The sequence below is a fragment of the Asterias rubens genome, chromosome 6, assembly GCF_902459465.1.
Source record: "Asterias rubens chromosome 6, eAstRub1.3, whole genome shotgun sequence".
In the NCBI taxonomy this organism is placed as follows: Eukaryota; Metazoa; Echinodermata; class Asteroidea; order Forcipulatida; family Asteriidae; genus Asterias; species Asterias rubens.
Genome location: NC_047067.1, coordinates 11790948 through 11812798, shown reverse-complemented (window position 1 = coordinate 11812798; position 21851 = coordinate 11790948). Strand labels below are relative to the sequence as shown.

The 21851-nt window shown below is 39.7% G+C and overlaps 1 protein-coding gene across 3 annotated transcripts in view; it reads left to right on the top strand.

The window, feature by feature from the left end:
• Positions 1 to 20817, top strand: part of LOC117291519 — a 36263-nt gene extending 15446 nt beyond the window's left edge. Inside the window, exons 2-4 of one of the 3 annotated variants that reach the window (XM_033773290.1) lie at positions 4699 to 10000; positions 10149 to 10204; positions 19557 to 20817. In XM_033773290.1, the coding sequence (XP_033629181.1) occupies positions 4699 to 10000; positions 10149 to 10204; positions 19557 to 19652 (5454 nt within the window). In that variant the 3' untranslated portion in view covers positions 19653 to 20817. Of the gene's footprint in view, positions 1 to 4698; positions 10001 to 10148; positions 10218 to 19556 lie in introns of all 3 variants that reach the window. The other 2 variants (XM_033773291.1, XM_033773292.1) reach the window with 2 other exon arrangements.
• Positions 20818 to 21851: the final 1034 nt, after the last annotated feature.

Here is a 21851-nt window from a genome sequence, read left to right as displayed (position 1 = left end):
TCTACTTAAATAGAACACTGCAAATCGGCTATGCACAGTCACTCTTCTACTTAAATAGAACACTGCAAATCGGCTATGCACAGTCACTCTTCTACTTAAATAGAACACTGCAAATCGGCTATGCACAGTCACTCTTCTACTTAAATAGAACACTGCAAATCGGCTATGCACAGTCACTCTTCTACTTAAATAGAACACTGCAAATCGGCTATGCACAGTCACTCTTCTACTTAAATAGAACACTGCAAATCGGCTATGCACAGTCACTCTTCTACAGTCACTCTTCTACTTAAATAGAACACTGCAAATCGGCTATGCACAGTCACTCTTCTACTTAAATAGAACACTGCAAATCGGCTATGCACAGTCACTCTTCTACTTAAATAGAACACTGCAAATCGGCTATGCACAGTCACTCTTCTACTTAAATAGAACACTGCAAATCGGCTATGCACAGTCACTCTTCTACTTAAATAGAACACTGCAAATCGGCTATGCACAGTCACTCTTCTACTTAAATAGAACACTGCAAATCGGCTATGCACAGTCACTCTTCTACTTTTTTGTTGGGGACAATATATCAGATTTTGTTGGGGACAATATATCAGATTAGTTTTGAAGGAAACACCATGAACTATTTTTTAATAATGAACTATTTTTTAATTTTTTTGATGTAAATTATTGTGTGGTGACTTAAACACTGACTTGCCTTTGAAATGACTGGTAAATATCTTTCACCAATTCTTGTATTAAATAAGTGCTACAGGACCATTATACTACATCAGGCCTGATACTTCACGGAGGCAACGGAGGCGATTGCCTCCATCGCCCCTTGCCATTGCCTTGGTGCCCTTGAAATGCTCCAGTAGAAATTTACAATTTCCTCATAGGGTGCCCTTTGCCAAAGAGAAAATGCCTTGGTGCCCTTGCCCTTTCAAAAACGAAGCATACAGCCCTGCTACATGTAGGTGCATCACAGTTGGCCCTCAAAAGACTCCATAATTAACATTTACACAAAATGTACTGTCACTTTGGTTTTTACCTTGGTTCCAGCATCTATTGGGTTCATGGACTGGAAAGAAATATGTATCATGATTTTGTTGTTGATTTTTTTGACCAACTGACTTTGTGTTTCCATGCCTGATGTCAAGATACATTTGTAAATCTAAAATGGATTTGAAAGCTTTGTAAAGAGGAACCCCACTAGTAAGGCCCTTTTATGTTACGTTTACCTTGGTTTCAAGGAATTTTCTGTGAAAACAGAACGCAAGTGATAAAATCTACCACCTACTTTTTGACACCAACTATTTGGTCAATTGTTTAGAATGATAGATTAGGTAAACTTGAATCAAGGCTGTCGGCTAAAAGCTCTGTGCAGGCCAGTGGTCAGGATTACGGCCGTAGTGGCCTTAACTGATCACTCAACCAGTGCTGCTAGTTTTGTCAAGGACATAATTGTTGATTCAACGATATGACGTAAATATTCCATTATTGGCTTGCAGTTAAAAAGAGCAACTCGTCTGGGGTTGGAGTTAGAAACAAATTTGTCGTTAAGATTTTGAAGTCAAGACTCTTGGATAGTTTAGAAGTAAGTGCATAGTAGCTTGTTGACCTACATGCACATGTGTACCTCGTGCTGCTACATAGAATGAGAATGGTTATTACTAGTTTGTACACACGCAAAAGAGCAAAGGTAAGCTAACGATATTTGTTCTCTGCAAATGTTAGGCACCTTACATTTTGTTTTGTGACTGATGGCTTCAAAGAGTTTGGACCTCTTGAAATTTGAAGTGATGCTTTTTGTTTATTGGTGTGGATTGACTGAGGAAGAACATTTCACTTGTAAAATAATTTTAACTTTAAAAATTATTATATTTGCAAGAACTTGTAGGCCCTTTGATTTCAACAGATTCATTAGTTGATTCCAAGTATTCCTGTAATAGATCACTCGATAAGGCTCCGCCCACAGCGCACATGTCAGCAAGAACACGTGAGCCTCTCCAATGTCATTCTGCACAACTCTGCCACGCGCGCCAAGCGTACGCGGACTTATGTCGGACCTTAATTTGTCAGATTTTTGGTTGCGGAATGGGTTGTGATTGGGCAATACATAATGGGGCGGGGTTTAATGGATCGGTCTATTAGGGTTTGCTTTGCTGCAATGTTTCACTTTGTCTGTAGCTCCCCCAATGTGTTTGCTTACTCATCGTATCATGAATGGCATCAGGCAATACTGGGGAAATTATTGTTAATCTAGGGCAAAAGTACAACTAAATCAGCATTATAACCATCTGTTTTTAAAGTGAGTACATATGAGCTCTCGTATCCAATCTCAACAGGCAAGCAAAACATGGCACCCGCATTTTCATGTCACATTTACACACAATGTCTTGATGATTTTGTGTATCATGCGTCCGTAGGCTAGCAAAACCCCTCTAATAAATATTGTATAAGAATTTCTTGTACCAAGACTAGGAAAGATCCCACATTGGGATCTGCATTTCCTGTGAAATGTTTAACTAAAGATGTTTAGGGGCTTCATCCAGTGTAACATGTAAGATGGGATCTAGCCCCTTCCTAGTAGTCAATGCTTATTGTATTGAATTCTATGCTTATCACATCAAACTTTGTAGCAATAAAGAACCAAACCGTACCCTTATTTTCTTAACACCATTATTTGTCTGGGCAATGGGTTATCTCCAAAATGACAACCCATTTACAACATCCTATGACAACAATTTATTTATCTAGCTTGGGGATCCATCGCTTTCATTCTGACCCCAATGACTCCATGCTACCTCATGGGGGTAGAATCGATGGCTCTTTGGGATGTGGTTTCCTTAAGGGCAGACTGTGACCTCATCTGATGGGATCATACGACCTTTGACCTATCAAGATCTACCTACTGTTTTAGTTGACAGGAACCAGGGTTGAAGAAATAAACATTTTCAGCTGGAGCCAAGTTTTCAAAATGATATTTTTTTTTGTTCTGTGGGGGATGGATTTGAGGCTACCAAATTTTGTTCTGGGGGGATGGATTTGAGACTACCATATTTGGTTCTGTGGGGGATGGATTTGAGGCTACTGTATTTTGTTCTGTGGTGGACTGATTTGAGGCTACCATATTTTTTCTGTAGGGAATGAATTTGAGGCTACCGTGACAGATGCCTGTGGCTTTGGTCTTAAATTTGTATCCCTCATCATGAAGATGAATTAAAATTTTAACAAATTGAAATCGAAAAGGTATTTCTCAAAGGCTAAAACTAGGTAAAGAAAGTCTTTGCGAATGACTCTGCGTTGGTCGAAACATCAGGCCATTAAGTACTTTTTGCATTTACATGTATGCCATAGGTCCATTTGGTTGGTTAGCAGTTTGCAACAGCTAATTCTGTTCTCTAAAAGTTAAAAACAAATAAATAAAAAGTAGGTCCCCCAAACATAGGACAAACAGTGTGACATTATGTTCTTTTGCTAATTAACACTTTGTTTTTAAAGTTTGTTTCAGGACATCTATAACTAAACACTTGTTTGTAAATGAAAAATTTGACCAGCATAATGAAACAACATTAAAATTTCAAAATTTGAAAGCCATTTATGTAATCAATAATGTCCACCAGTATGTCCACTTTAATTTCCACTGGGAACTTTGAGTCCTAGTCCCTCGAGTCACACATTTCTGCTCATCCTTCCCATATCTACATCCCAAGACCATCAATCTGGCGTATTACTCATCAAGGAGAAATTTAAAGAAGTACACAATCATTCTGACCTCTGGTTCAACAGCACCATACACCTGTTATGATCATTATAAAGTCTATGAGAGTGCACTGGAAACCTCTGGTCTACTGGTATAAGACATTCTTTGATGTCAGTATTACTTCATATGGACTGCTGATTATCTGGCCGACAATTTGAAGCATCTACAGCTTTCGAGAGGAAAGCGTATCGATGAAGAACTTCTGCAATGTCATAAACAGTATCAATGACTGATAATTGAAGTCATAACAAGAGAGTTTATTTGAAGTGTACACAGTATTAAACAGAACACGAAAGAAGATTTAGATCATTTGTTGAGACATTGACGACGACGAGGAAATAATTTGTCTTCGGTCTTTACTGTTTCTGTTGTGACGGAAAGAGTTCCTTGAAGGGATACAAGTTTGATTGGTATGTCATTTGTAAATCATACTGATTGAAATGTATTTTAATGGCTTTAAAGACAGTGGACACTATTGGTAATTGTCAAAGACTAGCCTTTACAGTTCGTGTATCTCAACATATGCATAAAACAACAAAGCTGTGAATATTTGAGCTCAATCGGTCGTCGAATTTGTGAGATAATAATGAATGAAAAAAACACCCTTGTCACACGAAGTTGTGTGCTTTCTGATGCTTGATTTCAAGACCTCAAATTCTAAACTTGAGGTCTCGAAATCAAATTCGTGGAAAATTACTTCTTTCTCGAAAACTATGGCACTTCAGAGGGAGCCGTTTCTCACAATGTTTTATACCATCAACCTCTCCCCAATACTCGTATAAAGAAAGGTTTTATGGTGATAATTATTATGAGTAATTCCCAATAGTGTCCACTGCCTTTAACAAGATTGGTGAAAATCTTGCGTTATCTGGAAAAAGAAGGGAAAAAACCACAATTTTTCCAATATAACCTTACACTTGTCTTGTTTTTTCTCATTTCAGGGCCTGTCCAACATCTTGTCGACCTTGGACAAGAAGTCAGCCCTTAATGGCAACTCCAAGTCGGACGAGATGTCTTCACTAGACACAAGAGCCACCCACTCGGACAGTAACGAGCAGCCCCGGGCTCGCTATCAGTACCAGTATGAACAGCGCCCTCTGTACAACGACAATCCAAAGCCTAAACGCAGCCATTCTGCTGGAAGATACTCTGATCACTCCGCTGGTGATGATGACTATGTCAGAGTGGCCGATACGAGGTCCTCAGAGCAGTACCGATATGAGTCATCATATTCTGGAAGAGGAGATCAAGACAGAAGGGGAGGATCCTACCATGATGGGTCACAACCTTTCAATTCGTCTTACCACCACTATCCCAGAGAAGAAGAGGTTATGGTCATGCAGGATGCAGAGCAGTACTGGGTTCCATCGTCATACGTCTCCCCTTCGACACAATCGCCCTATCAGCCTGGGCCTCCAAAACCACCTCGCCGTCAACAGTCACTGAATCGCATCCACATCCCATCAGGCCCTGATTACGATGAGGATACAAGGTCCCCAACTGAGATGGAGCTCTCGTCGACATCTCCTGAGTCTGGAAGCCCGAAACATTGGCAGACAAGCCCTTTGGTGAACCACCAACAGGGTGTGTTCGCTATCATCGGTTCTCCTTCTAAGCCTACCGAGAAAGCATCACATGAAGTGGGTTACCCAAGCCAGCAGGCTGTCCAGACTTCCTCTGCGATGACTTACAATACTCACAGTCAGAGGGAATACTCCCAGTCGTATGCTAAACAACAGAGTTACACCATGCATGAGAGGGATGAAAGACGCTCACAACCTCAATATAAACCAACTCCAACTTCACCCCAAAGGCAGGCAAATATTACAAGACAAAGCTCTCTGCCTGTGTCTCGTAGTCCTCAAAGTATACCTCGTCAGCAAAACGTCCAAAGGGCTGCATCTTTTGACAGGAAGCCTGGGAATACAAGAAAAAGAGATGATGCGCCCAGGAAATCTCAAACAGCATCCCGCTCTCCACAAAGATATTCCAGTAAAGGCAAGCGAGAGCCAGATTTACAACCCAGACGCTCCGACCCAAAAAGCAGAGCTCCGGGTGATCGCCAAGGCAGTCGATCAGTTGGCAGGCCTGCTCAGCCAGGGAGAAACCAGCAACGACGTCCACCTGTTGATTCCAGAAGCCGTAAAATTACGTCCCCAGATCGTGGTGTTGCTTTGATTCCAACAAATACACCAAGACGTGGCTCACTCCCAGATACTGATATTGAGAGGTTCATAGTCCCTAATAAACAGGCAGGAACATTTGCGTCACCCCAGTATCAGACAACCCCGATGAAACCTGTATCAACACCTACAAGCGCCAAACAGGGTGGGATAGGGGCTTTGCTTATATCAGACAAAGATCACGAAGCGGTGAATATTGATTCTGTTTCTTGGCTTCTTGAAAACCGCAATTTCTCCAAAACCGAGTACGTCAGTGACAGCGGAGTGAGCTCTATTCGGGACGGGTCTTTGGGACCTCAAGCTCACACCTTTGTTGCCCCAGTCCAGGCTGCTTTAACTACAAGCATGGATTACAGTTATCCATCCAAAACGCAAGCACACTTTCCTGAAGAAACTGCACAGTATAGACTTTATGGTGATGGCCCGTTAGAGTATCCCTCTTACGGAAATGATAAAGAGAAAATGTTGTTCTCTAAGCCTGTGTCTTTGGAGAAGCGCCAACAGGAAGATTATTACAGTAAGCCAAGTCCTTCTTCTTACTATTCTTCCCCAGCTGATAAGCAACTGCAAGAGCCTATCAGTCGACGTGATCAGCGCAGGCCGCTCCTCCGCTCTACTTCTCAAGAAAGCTCAGAACACGACCGGAAAACTCCAAAAGACCAAGAGCAAAAAAGGCAACATTTCCCCCAAACAGACACTGTTGATCCGAGGGTTGGCAGCAGCTTGTACTATCCTCCAAGCCAACAAAAGTCCACCAGGAATAGCTCACAGCACCAGGATTCTCCATCAAACAGATCACCAAAGAAGGCTTTATTTAAGGAAGATCATCCTAACTTGGCACAGTATCGAGCTGAGGAGGTCAAGCCACTGGTAGATGCTGGACATTATGACTACCCTAAGAAGTACTATCCAGTGCAAGATTCCCCAACATCAGGATCCAGCTATGACCAACATGACCCCTACAGCAGGCAAGTGGCTAATGGTCAGCGCATCAAAGCCTCTCCGAATCGGTACAACAAAAAGATGGTGGAGGCGGATCGCATGGGCATCGAGCCAGCCATGGATGGGGGCGAGGCTTACTGGGGTATGGAATTAAGGAAGCCACCACCAAATCGGCTCAATCACTCTCAGCGGACCCCAGAGCAAGTGTCAGAACACCGTAGCACCCCAGAGGCTTCCATTGGACAAAGGAAGGAGGCCTCAGTCTATTACAGCAGAGACACTACGCAAGTCACGTCTTCTAGTTCGTCAAGGACTTTCCAAGAGAGTGAGATCAAGAGGCAGCTAGAGAGTCTTAATCCAACTTCTCCACCCGCAGAAAGACAATCACGCTATGATAGGCTGAAGCAGCGTGCAGCAGGACAACAAACCTCTCAAAAATCCAGTGCCGTCAAGAGTATGCAACCAAGGAGCAAAAGTTTGTCGAGGCTCGATACTCGAGGAAAGGTACCACAAAGCTCAGAAATATCTTTAAATAAAGATACACTGAGTAAGTCCACAGACGACCTGGATGATCTCCGAAAGCAGGGATTTTCCCGTGGAGCAGCACTCTTCATGAGAATGATGAGGCAAGCTAGCATGGAGGAAGAGGATTATGAGTTGCGTTCCATCGGCCCAGTAGCTGTGGACAGCTACGTTGGAACACCAAAATTATTTCAGCCTCAAATCACTAAGACCGGGGAACCCATTTTAGACTTGGCATCTCCTGGATCAGATTCATTTGGTGGAGGTCCACCGTCAATGGAAGAAGAGCCACTTCTTACAATGAAGGTCCAACATAAGGTGGAGTCAGCTCCCCCAAGGGGAAAGGCTTCTGAACATGGGCAGGTTCCTCCAAAGAAAAAGGCTTCTGAATTTGAGGAGGTTCCTACAACTCATTGGCGTGACCGGGTTCAGACAGAGAGGCAATATGAGCAGAACCAAACTAAAGAGCAGCGAAACGGTATCGCAGATACTAAACCAATCCAATCTCCTGATGGTCCTCCTTCTCCTGTGGTAATCACTCGTCATGGAAATCAGGAAGTTCCTGTGGAATGGTTGCTCAAACAAGAGGGACTCAGACGTACTCCGGCTGGTGGCAAGCGGTCAGCCTCCCCCAGCAAATACAGTCATCTCACTGATCGTTCCCCTTCTCCTACCAAACGCACCCCTCTTGTTGAGAAAAGTCTTAGTTTTACAGAAACAGAGGAGGTTTTTGAACGAACATCAGCTGCAAAACAGTCATCATCTCCTGCTGGTGACAAACGGTCAGCCACCCCCAGTAAATACAGTCGTCTCACTGAGCGTTCTCCGTCACCTAACAAACGCACCCCTCTGGTTGAGAGAAGCCGTAGTTTTACAAATGCAGAGGAGGTTTTCCAGCACACAGCAGTTGCAAAAGAGTCATCAACTCCTGCTGCTGGCAAACGGTCAGCCTCCCCCAGTAAATACAGTCAACTGACTGAGCGGTCTTCGTCTCCTTCCAAACGCACTCCTCTCGTTGAGAAAAGCCTTAGTTTTACAAAAGCAGAGGAGGTTTTCGAGCGCACATCAGTTGCAAAACAGTTGTCATCTCCTAAAAAACAAGAGCTCAATCAAACCTCTTCTGTGGAAAAAAGTGTTTCACGTTACACCAGACAAGATGCCGTCAATCGCACTCCTTCGCAAAAACAAGTATTTTCTCCCGTCAAACAGGGACTCAAAGGCACTTCTTCAGATGAAAAACCCATTGTGTCTGCCACAAAACAAGAGGGCACTAGCCGCACATCTTTTTCTGAAAAAAGTAATATTGCTCTGACCAGGCGATCACCCTCTCCGATCAAACTGAAGTCTCCTGATTCTGAGCCCATCCCTTTATCTCGCCGTGGCAAGCAGGATGTCCCGTCTGAGTGGTTGAAAGTTTTGGATCGTCTACATGGAAAACCGAAAGAGCGAAGCAGCGACGGCGGACTGCCAGCATCAAAGAATAAGCCAGAGAAAAGCAACCGAGTCAGTGCTGATTTTGAAGACGCACTCTCAGAGCTTGAGCACATGTACTCTATCTTAGATGAAGAGGCAGACGATCTGATGTTCCACAAGAGTCGTAGACCGTTTGACCAGAGGATATCTGAGCTTCCTCCTGCTTTACAGAAACGTCTCAAGGACCTGAAAGAATATGCCATTGCACAGCGTAACAAACGACAGGTTCGCAGAGAGAGGGCCAAATCTGACATAACGGCAAAGACTCCCGCTCTCGTCAGTCATAAACCAGCTGCTGAAGTAAAAAAGAATCAAGAATTTGTTTCCTACAGACAGTCCTTGAACAGTACCCCTAAACTCTCCAAGCCTACTACATTAGATCTGCCCAATAAAACCACTGATCTACGTCATCGAGTAGGGGCAGCTCGAACCGAACGCAGCAGCTCCGATGAAGAAACTTCACCACAGCAGCGCAACTCTGCTCAACTGTATCGTCAACCAAGATCAGCGGACAACTTAGGGTTCAGTTCAGACAGCAGTCCTAGTCCCGACCGCAATCGGAAGAATTTTGCCGCGAGGTTTGAAGCTGCCTCCAAGAAGCCTGAATCCCGCTTTGAGAAAGTAACTGGTCTTGTCCTCCCTGAATATGTACCAAGTCATACGAGACAGGTTGAAAAAACTCCAGTGAAAGCTCAATCTCCCCAGAAGAAGGTTGCCCCCAAGCAAGTACAGGAAGTCATCTCAAAGACAGCTGCGGTAGATGTCAGAGCAAGTCGGAGCATCTTTGAGAAACTTGATCCTGGCAGCCGGATGAGCATGGACTCTGTCTCCACGGTTGACAGCTATCAATTGTCCCAACCATTCGAGGAGATTTCTGCAGAGTATCAGAAGATGTCGTCAGACCACAGAATGGACATCGGCTCAGATGACGACGTCAGCCCAGGTCAGAGAAGCTCGTCCAGCGAGTCTCTCGTTCAGAGTGTCGCCAACTCTGGAAACGGTCTGAAAAGAACGTCCAAGCAGAAGGTAGAACCATCTGCTGGTGGTGAACTGAGAACTGGTGAGAAGACTAAGTCAACAGGCACTGGACCAGTACCATTGGCTTCATTTGACGAAGAGATCGGTGAGTTGAGTTTTCTCCTTTATCCAAAAATTAGTTGCTCGTAACATAGAGAAACAAACTGCTTTGTTAACGGCACGTTCCTATATATTCTAATCTATATTCCAGCCTGACTTTAACTTGCAGATTTACATGTATTCACATTTTATAGCCAAAAGCCTCCACACACCTGACAGCATTCAAACAAACGAGGGCCCAATCAAAGAAGTGAGTAAACAACGTGAGTAAAGTGTGTGGCATTTGATCCTCTGCTTCATAGCACACCAGCAGCCAATTTCACGAAGCGCTAAGATTGATCCTATCTCGAGTTAGGACGAGTAACTCAGCCTTATTAGTCCTAACGTCTATGGTTACGGAGCTTAACTCGTCCTAACTCCTAAGATTAATCCTAAGTTATGGAGAGTTTGGTGAAATCGACAGCTGGCTCCTAAAGCATTTTGGATACTTCAAAGCTCGCACTCTTTGCACTTTAGCGCTTATCTTGAACATGTCCCACACATTTCTACTGGGTTTCGCTGGCGTTAACCAAGAAATACGGCCCTCTTTACAATATCTATCTTAATACAAAGCAACTTTTTGCTAACTGCACAACACTCGCACAACACTCTTTGTATCCTAAGGCCTGGTTCATATCTCTTGCATATGCGAATGTGGAGCCAATTTTGACGTCACAAATTCGCAACAAATAATTTGCATCGGTTGAATTGTGCTCAACTCTTGCAAAACATTCGCAGAGAAATAGGGCTGTGATGTCAAAATTCGTATCACATTCGCAGGAAGTATGAACCTGGCTTTACTCTTTCAATACCACCGTAACCACATTCTGTAAAGCAGCTACAAGAAGAAAGCACACAATTGTCTGCAATATCAGAGCTTGCTTTACAGCAGGAAACTTTGTGAGACAAAAATGCGATTTGGTTTTGCTGAGCTAACCACACTGGTCACTCATTTTCCTCATGTTGTTCAGCCTTAATGTTTGACCTCCATTTTTGAAATAAATAAAAAAATCAGCTTTGATATCTCTGATTTCTTTTCAACTGAAAACACAATATCCAAGAAATGAAGGGTTCAACAATATTTGTCGCATAATATGATGGATATTAACGGTAAAATCAAACCCATTCTCTCTAAAGGACATGAGCACAGAATTTACAAATTATAACTTCCGAGTAATAAACCACATACAACTTAAAAAGCACTGTTGCATCAATTTGGTGTCACCTAAAATTGATCAGCATTTGACACTTTAACATCGAATAATTTGATCAAACCATAAACGAAAACAATAACCTGGTGACAGATTAACAAACAGATAGACCTGATTATACCTTTATGGTAGTCTTGACTATTTCACTTAGCTTGTTGATGGTGCGGGGTAAACATAGGTACACTGTTAACTACTGGGACCCATGTTCATGGAATTGCTTAACCCTTTTGAGACCATAGCTGCCGGAAACAGCCTGTACCAAAATGCCAATGGTGCCAAAGGTCATGACCTGAATTGCAATTATGTTCAGGCAGTTTCACATGAAACTAATTGTTTCAAAAAGTCATTATTGATGGTCTTTGCAGGGTTAAGCATTAAGGCTACCTAAACATTAAACAAAAAAGCGATTCATTCTTACCAAATAACTTTTCCTGTGTACTCTTTGCGGCTGGCTTCTCTGCTTATCCCTTCTGTAAAGAGCAATTAATGCGACATATGTATGTTTCTGAAGCAAGTCACTTTGTTCTAAACATAGGTCTTTACTCTTTTCTACGGAAAAATGTTTTCAGTCATTCCTGATTTTGGATTAAATTCAACCAAAAGTAGAATTGAATTTGACTGGTACAAGAGTTCCTCTTTGGAATGTACAGACTCATTTGTTGTTGATATTCGAATGATGTAATGTTAAAAATTTTGCTCTGAACGAGTACTAAAATAAAATGGCATTGGACACAATTTTAACATCTGGTTGGAGACTTGTATTTTGTCGAACACTTTCATGAGGCCTCTATCTGTTGGAAAATGAGGGCGTCATGATTTGTAGGCCAACTCTATTCAAGCAGGCACACATAACTAGATGAATGACTATATCTTTTAAATAATGAGTGCTTGGCAAAACTGACTTTGAAGCACCCCCCCTTTAAAATGTTCACAAATATTTCTAACCTTTGCTAACGGTCAAGGATAAGACCTTTCCATTTGTGTTCAACACAAGGAGGAACTTATACTAAAAAATAAATGAGGGCTTAAGATTGAAATAAAGGTAATGCACTCCAGTGATTCGTAGGCTAAAGTTGAACTTGCGTATTTAGCTTCGCTGCTACACTTGTTTTTTTGTTGTTGAGGAGTTTTTACAAAGTCACTATCGTTTGATCAAAATGATAGAGGTGGCCATCCCCTTGACATTTCAATCTCACTGCTGGATCGACTTAGGCCTCGTGTGTGAACAGCGGTTTGGAAACCTTGGTATGGATTGGTTGAGGGTTTTGTAAAAGTTCATGGCAAAAACATTGAAGATGTTGTTAAAGAGAGGCCAGGCACTCGGATGTTTTCATGTGTTTGGTTGAGGGCCTTTTTGGTGTCAGTGTTTTTTCTTTCTTTTCGACACAGTTGTAATGCTTCAGTGTATAATAGGGATGAGAAATGCCAGACTTTTGTCTGAGTTCAGACTTTTTTTAAAAAGTCTGCCTAGTGGTAAACTACAAATTATGCATTTTTCTCCAAGTGAAATAAGGCATGCTCTTTGATTAACTTCTTTAGCACCTGGGGATACGTTTTCCTTAAACTCCTTTGAATCTATAACTACACAGGGTTATGATAAGGTGGAAATGCCATCATTTCAGCATACCTCCTAAGGTCTGGGTCCCAATTTTTTTTTATCTTTTTATGTTGTCAGCGATGACTAGTGACTCTTGTTGGTGACATAATATATATTATAGGCTATATAATCAAACAAAATATCACCAAAATGATCCCAACTCATCTAAGTTACAAACATGTGTATGTACATGTACTTGCACACATGAAATGTAACTTTAAATTATGGAGCAAAAGTTCTATGATGACATCTTATATTAAATAAACAAATTGTAAGAAGGTTGGTTCTGATACCATTTTTTTTACTAAAAAGGGTGTTCTTAAATTGTTCCATGTGTAAAAAATAATTTGTGATAATGCTAGTTTTTCACCACGAAGTTGTCAACTCAAAACGCAAACAAAGGTTGTGGCTGAATTGGCCATAGTCGCTATGACTGTTGCAAAGGTTGTTGCTATGGGCTAAAATTGCTTCAACGTACATTAACAAGGCAACCAAGCTGCAGCCACTAAAGTTTGGACACGACCTTTACTCAGTCTGAAATCATGTCAAGAGTAATGCTATAGATGAGAGTTAAAAATGTGACTGTGAGTCAGTGCATTGTAATTCATAATATCATCATTGACCAATAGCATCCTGATCTTACTGTAGCCCCTCCCTCAGTCCCTCTGATTGGTCCATTGTAGTGACTAAGGCCCCACCCCCTTTCATCTGATTGGCTAGTTGTCAGATCACCTGAAATAGCCATTGACACTGGTGCTAGTGTTAGTAGTTGCCTGGTGATGATATTTGTCAGTAGGTCATTAATGTGGCTGCCTGTGGTGCAGTGAGGGCATCCACCCAGTAAACACAGGAAAGGCTAGTGACATTTAATGTTTGAGTCAATAAGTTAATTGGTCTTTTTTTTAAGTCTTTTAGTTTATTTTTTTGTAGGACATTCTAGCTCTTGAATGTGACCAACTACCAGGATGATGGAAGTAGCTAGGATTTAAATGTATGAAAGACGCCTGAAATACTGAAAATGTAAAAATAAAACGTTCACCTACAACTAATTTTTATATTTTTTATAGATTTGATTAAAAAAAAATAAAAAAATACAAACCCTAAATTCAAAATAGGGGATCAAATAACTGATTCAACTTCCACCTAATTCCTACCATCATATGCTTTCAAATTATTGTACCTTGTGATCGCTTAAAGCCAGTGGACACTTTCGGTAAACAGTATTGTCCAAGGCCCACACTTTGTGTATCACAACTTATATATAAAATAACAAACCTGTGAAAATTAAGCCTCAATCGGTCATCAGAGTCGGGAGAAAATAACGGGAAAACCCACCCTTGTTTCCGCGCGTTTCGCCCTGTCATGACATGTGTTTACTATAAATCTGTAATTCTCGATGTCGAGAATTGATAATTGTTTTTAATGTTTTCTCAAAAAGTAAAGCATTTCATGGAATAATATTTAAAGAGAAGTCTTTTACCATTACCTTCTGTAAACCCTGTAAGTTATTTGTAAATCTGTGAATTTTTTTTTTTTTTCTGTTCCGAAAGTGTATAATGGCTTTAATTTCTCATAATAAGTTTTACCCCGATGGTAGAATTTAAAGATTAATGATTTAATTCCAATAAATAGATTAAATAAACAGTTTTTAAAAATTAAACATTCAAAATCAAACTTAAAAGAAGTAAGCATCCTGCAATATTATTTCTTTGAAGTGTCCCTGTTGATAATGGTTATCAATAAGAACATTCGATTCTGAGAAATGATTCATGCATGAATCTTTTCAGGGTTGGTGTCCGTTTGCGAATGCTGCAGCCAGAGATGTGGTTGGTACCTGGGCCCAATTTCATAGAGCTGCTAAGCACAAACATTTGCTCAGCATGAAATGTTTGCCTTGATAAAAACAGGATTTCCCAACCAAATTTCTACGTGATTTTCAAGATTAGCATACAACAGCTGAATACCAGTAACTAGGAAATGCAACAAAATGGAAATTTGGTTGGTAATCCTGTTTTTATCAAGGAAGAAATTGCATGCTAAGCAAATGTTCGTGCTTAGCAGCTCTATGAAATTGGGCCCTGCTGTCACCTTGCTTAGGTGGATCATGGAGGCTTGGGTATCATGGTAAAAAAATACTGTGACAGTTTTTTGCTGTTCCCAGGAAGTAGCCTACACATTGCATTCAGCTAAAAAACAAAATCTAAGATATTTTTTTCTTCAAGCAACTAAAAGAGACCTATAAAACTTTGTGAGAATTGGCTTCCATAGTTTTTGAGAAAGAGGTTATTTTTCACTGAAATATTTAAATACCTCAGGCCTGACCCTGAAATTACTCAAATATTTGCAACCAGGGTATTTTTTTTTTTCATTATTCTCTTGCAACAATTGAGTCCCACGTTTTCACAGATTGGTTCTTTTATGCTTTATTGGGCTACACCAAGTGAGAATATTTGTCTTCGACAATTACCAAAGGTGTCCAGTGCCTTTAACTCTGATGCAGATGACGAAGAATTAACCACAGGCCTTAATCCACTCTTGAATTCTTGACATGGCAATGGCGTGGATAGATAGCGGGAAACCCCTCCCAGGGCTCTATGGGGCTGCCTTATTTGGTCAGCAGACAGGAATAGACGGGACCCCCCTGGCCGACCGGAAAATTGTCAAGCTTTGTTTTTTTTATAAGAAGACATTAATGCCGCTCGATTACAATCACATGATTTAATTAACATGTAGCGGGACTGTATTAAAGTTGTTTGCAAAAGACATACCTTTTTTTTAAGTCGTGAAGAATATTTTGATCAGCTTCTAAGATGGGTTTTTGAGGATGGGATCGGGAAAGAGTTCAAAAGTGATGCGATAAAAACCTTCTAAAGAAGTAATCAATGAAGACATTAACGCCGCTCTATTACAATCGTATGATTTGATTAAAATGTAGCAAGACTGTATTCAGTAATGTGTTTGCAGAAGACGTGTACTTTTTGTGTGAAGAAGCTGTGAATGATGTTTGATCAGCTTCTAAGATAAATACGGGGGTGGCGGATGGAAGTTCCGAAGTAGTTTTAAGTTATGCAATAACAACTCTTTAAAGAAGCAATTTATGCAGATTTAACAGATACGTCATTGAATCTTAAAGAGATATTGGAATAATAATTTTGGTATAGTGAAATAGTAGGATGGCACAACCAATTACCTAAGAATAATTTGTTTAATTAAATTTTAATTAGGTAATGTAGTTGCATGCTTCGTTGGACACCCATGTCTGCAGTCGTAACAATGTTTGCACATGTAAAATCCCCGGACTCGTGGACTCAGTGTGTTGACTCCTCAGCTGTCGCAAACCATTGTGCTATCACCTGGTTCCCCTAGTGTTTGTTAGCGCCAATAGCTTCCATGCAGAGCACCAGGGAGAGGGCACTCTGTGTGAAGTTCCAAGTAATCTTAGAGGCATTTATTACCAGGGTCAGTATACTATGCTAATGACCTGAATATCAATCGCATGATGGATATCGCTTCACGGTGCTTTAAATGTCAGGATGGGCCAGGTCTGCCCATAGCTGTTGTTCCAAGTTTTGTAATTTCGGATAAGTCTATATTTTTATGGGGGAATCTTGGCTGGTTTGTGGCACGGACTAAAATACCAAAGGTAAGTTGGTGCTTTTTTGATGTCAGTTTGCAAAGATTGCCTTGATATTTTGTGTCCGCATGTCCTGCAACCCACTCATTCGATCCTTCAGGTTGAGATGTAGTGTCTTAACTACGAAAGTTGATTGGTAAAAGAGTTTGTATTTCTTCCTATTGCCGTATCAAGTCTGTCAAGCTGAAGAGAACTACTACTTGATGAAGACAGTTTCAGTGTTGTTGTGTTCTACTAGTTCTGGCTTGGACTCGAGATGTTACTTAAATCTGTTTTCTGTGGATGTGGTTTGGGGAACAGACTGCCCACTGTTGGATTTAGTCTTAGACTTGGGCTACTATACAATCCTGTAATATTGGTGTGACATGCTTTGACCGTCTGGCCCATGGTGCGGATTTTTTAAAGTCAAATTTTGTTATAAAAATCTGCTGGAAAGTGCGTAAACGCATGCACCTTGCCTAAAATGCACACTATACTGCGTTTATAGACAAATGAAAACTGACTCCCAATTGGCAAAACCAAGATTTATTGTGGAGATGATGTAGGTGAATCGGCTCAATCAGATAAAGATTTTCTAGGCGAAACATTAACCTTCTTGGCCTGTGTTGATTTAATTCCACTGGAGCTTACCATTTTAGTTTTGTAACATGTGTACTAAAATAATACTTATTATTAAAGGGAACGTATAGCCATCCTTGTTTCATTGATGAAGTCAAATTTCCAGAAAAATCCAAAATGCTTTAATTCCTCTTGTAACAGAACCCTCCTTTAGGCAGGTGTAAACACTTGTTTGGTTATATCCGAGAGTTCCTTTCTCTATGGTGTTTTAATAAAATATATGAGAAAACTCATTGTGTTGGAAGAGTTTGGAAGGAGTAGGGGAGGACTGGGGTCTTGTGGAATCCATCCCTGCGTCCACTCTACATCCTTTGTAAATATTAAAGTTGTACAATCAGTCATATAATAATAACCCACCAAAACATACCCCAGCTTATTTGCTGGCAAAAGTTCTCGAGCCTCTTTTTCTAGCTAAATAACTCACATGCACAGAGAGATCGACTGTCGAATTATACGCAGGTTTATTTTATCATTTTTTTGCCATGTAGTAGTGCTGCTGTGCCATTGGCATAGCCAGAGGAATTGAGGGGGAGAGGGGGGTCTCTGCACATGATTTTTGTTGTGCGAAAATTGACATTTGTAATTCAAAATAAACATTTTTTTCTTTCTTGCAGTAATATTTGTGTTAACATTCTTCCTTTTACACGTCTGTCATGTGGTTTTGTTTAGTTTGCTTTGTGATGTTTTTGCTTTGTGATGTTTTTTCTTTGTGCGCAATGTAATACTCTAGCTGCTGCAGCATATTTCTGTATCAAACTTCATTCTCTAACGGTCTTTCGTTTTGAAATGGTGACGGGCATATGGTAAAGGGAAAAAAATTCAAAACTGTGTTGCAACCGATATCCTTTACAAGAAAATGCACGCCTATTTCATGTTGCAAGATGTCACATCCTCAACTTTTGCAAGATATTACACCCTCAACTATAAAACAATCCTAAATTATAATCGATTGTGGATGCACCCCAAAACCAACTAAGAAAGATTTGAAGAAAATCTAATTAGCTGATTTTGCAAACTGCTTACCAACCAAAAGGACCTATAGTAAAAATTCAACAGCAAAAAAGTGAATGGTCTGACGTTTCGACCCTAGCTGAGTCTTTCTCAAAAGCTTGAGGGTTTCGTGAAAGACTCTGGTAGGGCCGAAACATCATGCCACTTTTAAATACCTTTTGGCAGTAAGAAAGATTTTGAAATTTCACAAACTTGAAAACAACGCTAATGGGAAAAAAATAGAGTCCCAGGTTTTGGTCTTTGTTTCGCTTATCGATGTTGTTAATCCTTCATTTTTGGCACATCCTCATGGAGACTCGATGCTTGCTTGCTTGCTAGCTGTAACGTAGAGCATAAGACTTGCGCTTGCTTGGTCATGTCTTGAAATGACCATTGGTGGAGGCAACGAGGTGGTGGTTTAGGATTCACTTAACTATGTTAACAACAAATCAACGCAATAATGATTAATTAAAAAAGCACAAACGATAATGACTAAACAATGACTAAACGATGACTAAACAACACATCTGGCCGTTGCTTATTAATACAATTGCACTATTAAGGAAAGTGTAATAATTTATGGAGGAAAGGGTATATTAAACATTAATCATGAATGGCCAAAATATAGTGAAGTTTTCAAGCCCAACTTTTTATAATCCAAAATCCAAATAGATATAGATAAGAAAAAAAGAAAAAAACACTACTCAAATGTTTTATAATCTATTCCATTTGATTTTCAGGCTGCCTTCAAATCAAATGTACTGAAAACAAATTAAATAGTTCTTCATTTTTCTGAACATTTCTATTGAGTTTGCTGTTCTGAAAAGATCCTTGAAACTAAAACAAAGGGTTTCCATTGTTGTAAAAACAGATGAAAGCAGATAGGTCAATAGGAGACTTTCCAACGCTAGGCGGCAGCAGACATACCGGGTAAATTCCCATTGTTTACGTAGTTCTGAACATGCGCATAATTCTGAGAACAATGGATTTACCCGGTAAGTCTGCTGCCCTCTATCGTCCCAGAAAGTCTCCCATTGAGATTTACTTATGGTGCTACCGCAAACTTCACCTATAACTATACTCCCACCATGCAAAGTTTCAATTCCTCCTTATATGGGGAATGAATTGTTTGATTCAAATCGTCATCAAGGTTTGCTCCAAAGGTCAGATGTAACTCTTCTTAAGGTCACTCATGATCAGAAACATCTGGGGGTGATATTGACGCTACAATGTTCACACAATGATAAAGCTATTCACACGACAGCAATTTAGATGGGGTCCCTCGCTTAATTTTAGCATGGTTGTAGAATGTAGCAATGTTTGACAAGATTTTGCAAGAGAACTTGGACAGTAAAAAAAAATTGTCCTTTTCACATGAGGTACATTTTGTAAAATTTTACAACCATGCTACAATTTAGCAAGGGACCCTTGCTAAATTACTCTCGTGTGAAAGGGGCTTCAGAATAACCTTGAATAAACCCTCTGCCTTCCCCTGTGTGTTATTTCAATACAGACCAAAGACCAAGCGCCTTTGCAGATATCCTACACCTCTTATCTTGGATCGATTCGACTGACATCTAAACAACCATCTTCCCCGGTATGCGTCTAAATCTTTTCCATTCGTCGTCGATCCGCTCCCCAAAAAAATATTTGTACGGGAATTGTCCAGAAGATCACCATTGTTGGTTTTGGACTGTTGTCTTGGTTTTTCTGGTACTCGTGGCCTTTTAACGTTGTTTCCTGCTCCTAAAGTGGCATAGTAGATAGCGATCAGAAAAGGGGTCTTGGTGCCAGACTCGTCTTGAGTATGCATCTTTGTGGAGGATTTAAACGACAGTAAGCAAGTAATGTTCAGGCTCAAATCTTTTTTGGGGACAAACTTGAATCAAAGGATTGTAAAGAAATAACAGCAATTGAAAGCTATGTTTAGAATTTGAATTTTAAATTTTCTTACAGATATTTGCCATCCTTTGGGCACACATTCGCATTCAAATGTTGATGTAAACCCACACGCAAATATTTAAAACTGTTTAATGCATTTTGAAGGTAGTTGAAATAAGATACTTGGACCAAAATATTTGTCACCATTTTCACACTGTTTTGTGGTGGAGATCGTGCCCTATTCTCTTGGATTATACCGTTTTGTTTGTACTGTAGTTGAATTAATTATTGACAAACTGTTACTTGTTGTATTGACAGTGAGTTTAAAAGTTGTCCACTGTCTTTGTAAAATAGCTGTTCATTTATTAGAATCTCCTGTTTGGTAAAACTTTTTATTTTATTTTTATTATTTTTTATATTACAATTATACGAATCATTTTACAATTTCTTCAACTTTTTTAATTTTTGTTATTAATTGCATTGTAATTGCCACAACACTTGTAAGTGTCGCTCTTTTCAAAATGGTGCCAGTTTCTAATTTTTGCCAAGCCTTTATAGATTGTGATGTATCAGGTTAACCTGATCGGAACAGTCAACAGGAGAAGTGCACACCAGCCTTTTCCTGATTGGCTTAAAGTTTGTGTGTCAGTTATGACCTGTAGAGGGCGCTGTTCATAGTTCACTGCTACAGAAAAGCTGTTTCTCCCATAAGGTTATTGTGTGTACAATTTGTGTGTTTTTTTTTGTACAGAATTCAGATGTAATCAAACTTAAAATGTAATTGCCATCTAATGAGTTTATGCTTATGATTAAAGCAAATATAATAGTAATTTCACACAAATATAAAGCACTACAATTTCACATGTAGGTAGAATCTAACACTGAAATAAGTATAATTTTTTTAAATTTTGGGTGATGATATTTAATTTAACGTACAAACACCTACAGGCAAGTTTGTTTTGGTATGTGTTCATTAGAAAGTGATAGTAGTTTTACTATCAACTAATATTTTATTTTTTGAATCTTAAATTAAGTATAAATTTTTAATTTTGGGCGAATGATATTCAATTTAACATACAGAACCTACAGGCAAGTTTGTTTTGATAATAGTTTTACTATCAATTATTTGTGTTTGTTTTGATCGTAAATTTAACGTTCACGTGTGAACTGTAGCAGTTAATTAAAATACACAAACCATAACACATGAGTTGACAGTTCTAAAGATTTCTACCACCTACCACCTAGACTTTTCTATGCAAATAATATAGCCTATGCCAATTATTTAATCGTTTAATTTACAGCAAGAAGAAAGATATCAAGTTTGAATCGCAAACTTGTAAAACCTTTTGCTTGTTTGCAGAATTAATATCTGGATTTGTACAAACATGTCGGTGAAATGAATCTTATCTTTTGTTTCTAAAATTCATTTTGGTTTTTTTTGTAGGAATCTATTACAAATTACAATTACTAATTACTCATTTAGTCTATAGTAGTTATTTAGTAGTAACTTAACCACTGGGTGGGTTGGCAAAAAAAAGTCCTAATTTAGAGAAAGAGAAATCTGTTGAACGGTAGCAGAAGATACATTGTTTGGTCTGCTGATGATGCTGACAGAGGTCAGAGGGATAAAAATAGTTGGGCCTCATTTTTTGCTAAGTGAGTTGTTTTAGTTTTGCATAACAGGGGACAAGACCAGGATGGCCGCTAATGCAAAGCAAAGTTTCTCATATCTGAAGTTGACCACAGTTCAAATTCCTTTGATAAATTACTCACTGTGGAAAAAAAACTTTCATAAAAGCATGCAGTCGGCATTAAACTGATTTTTATATAATACATGGTTTGAATTTAAAAATAATACCACAAAAAAAAGTATTGTTCTAATGTTGCCGTTGTTAAAAAATTCTTTATGATGCTTTATAGTGCTAGC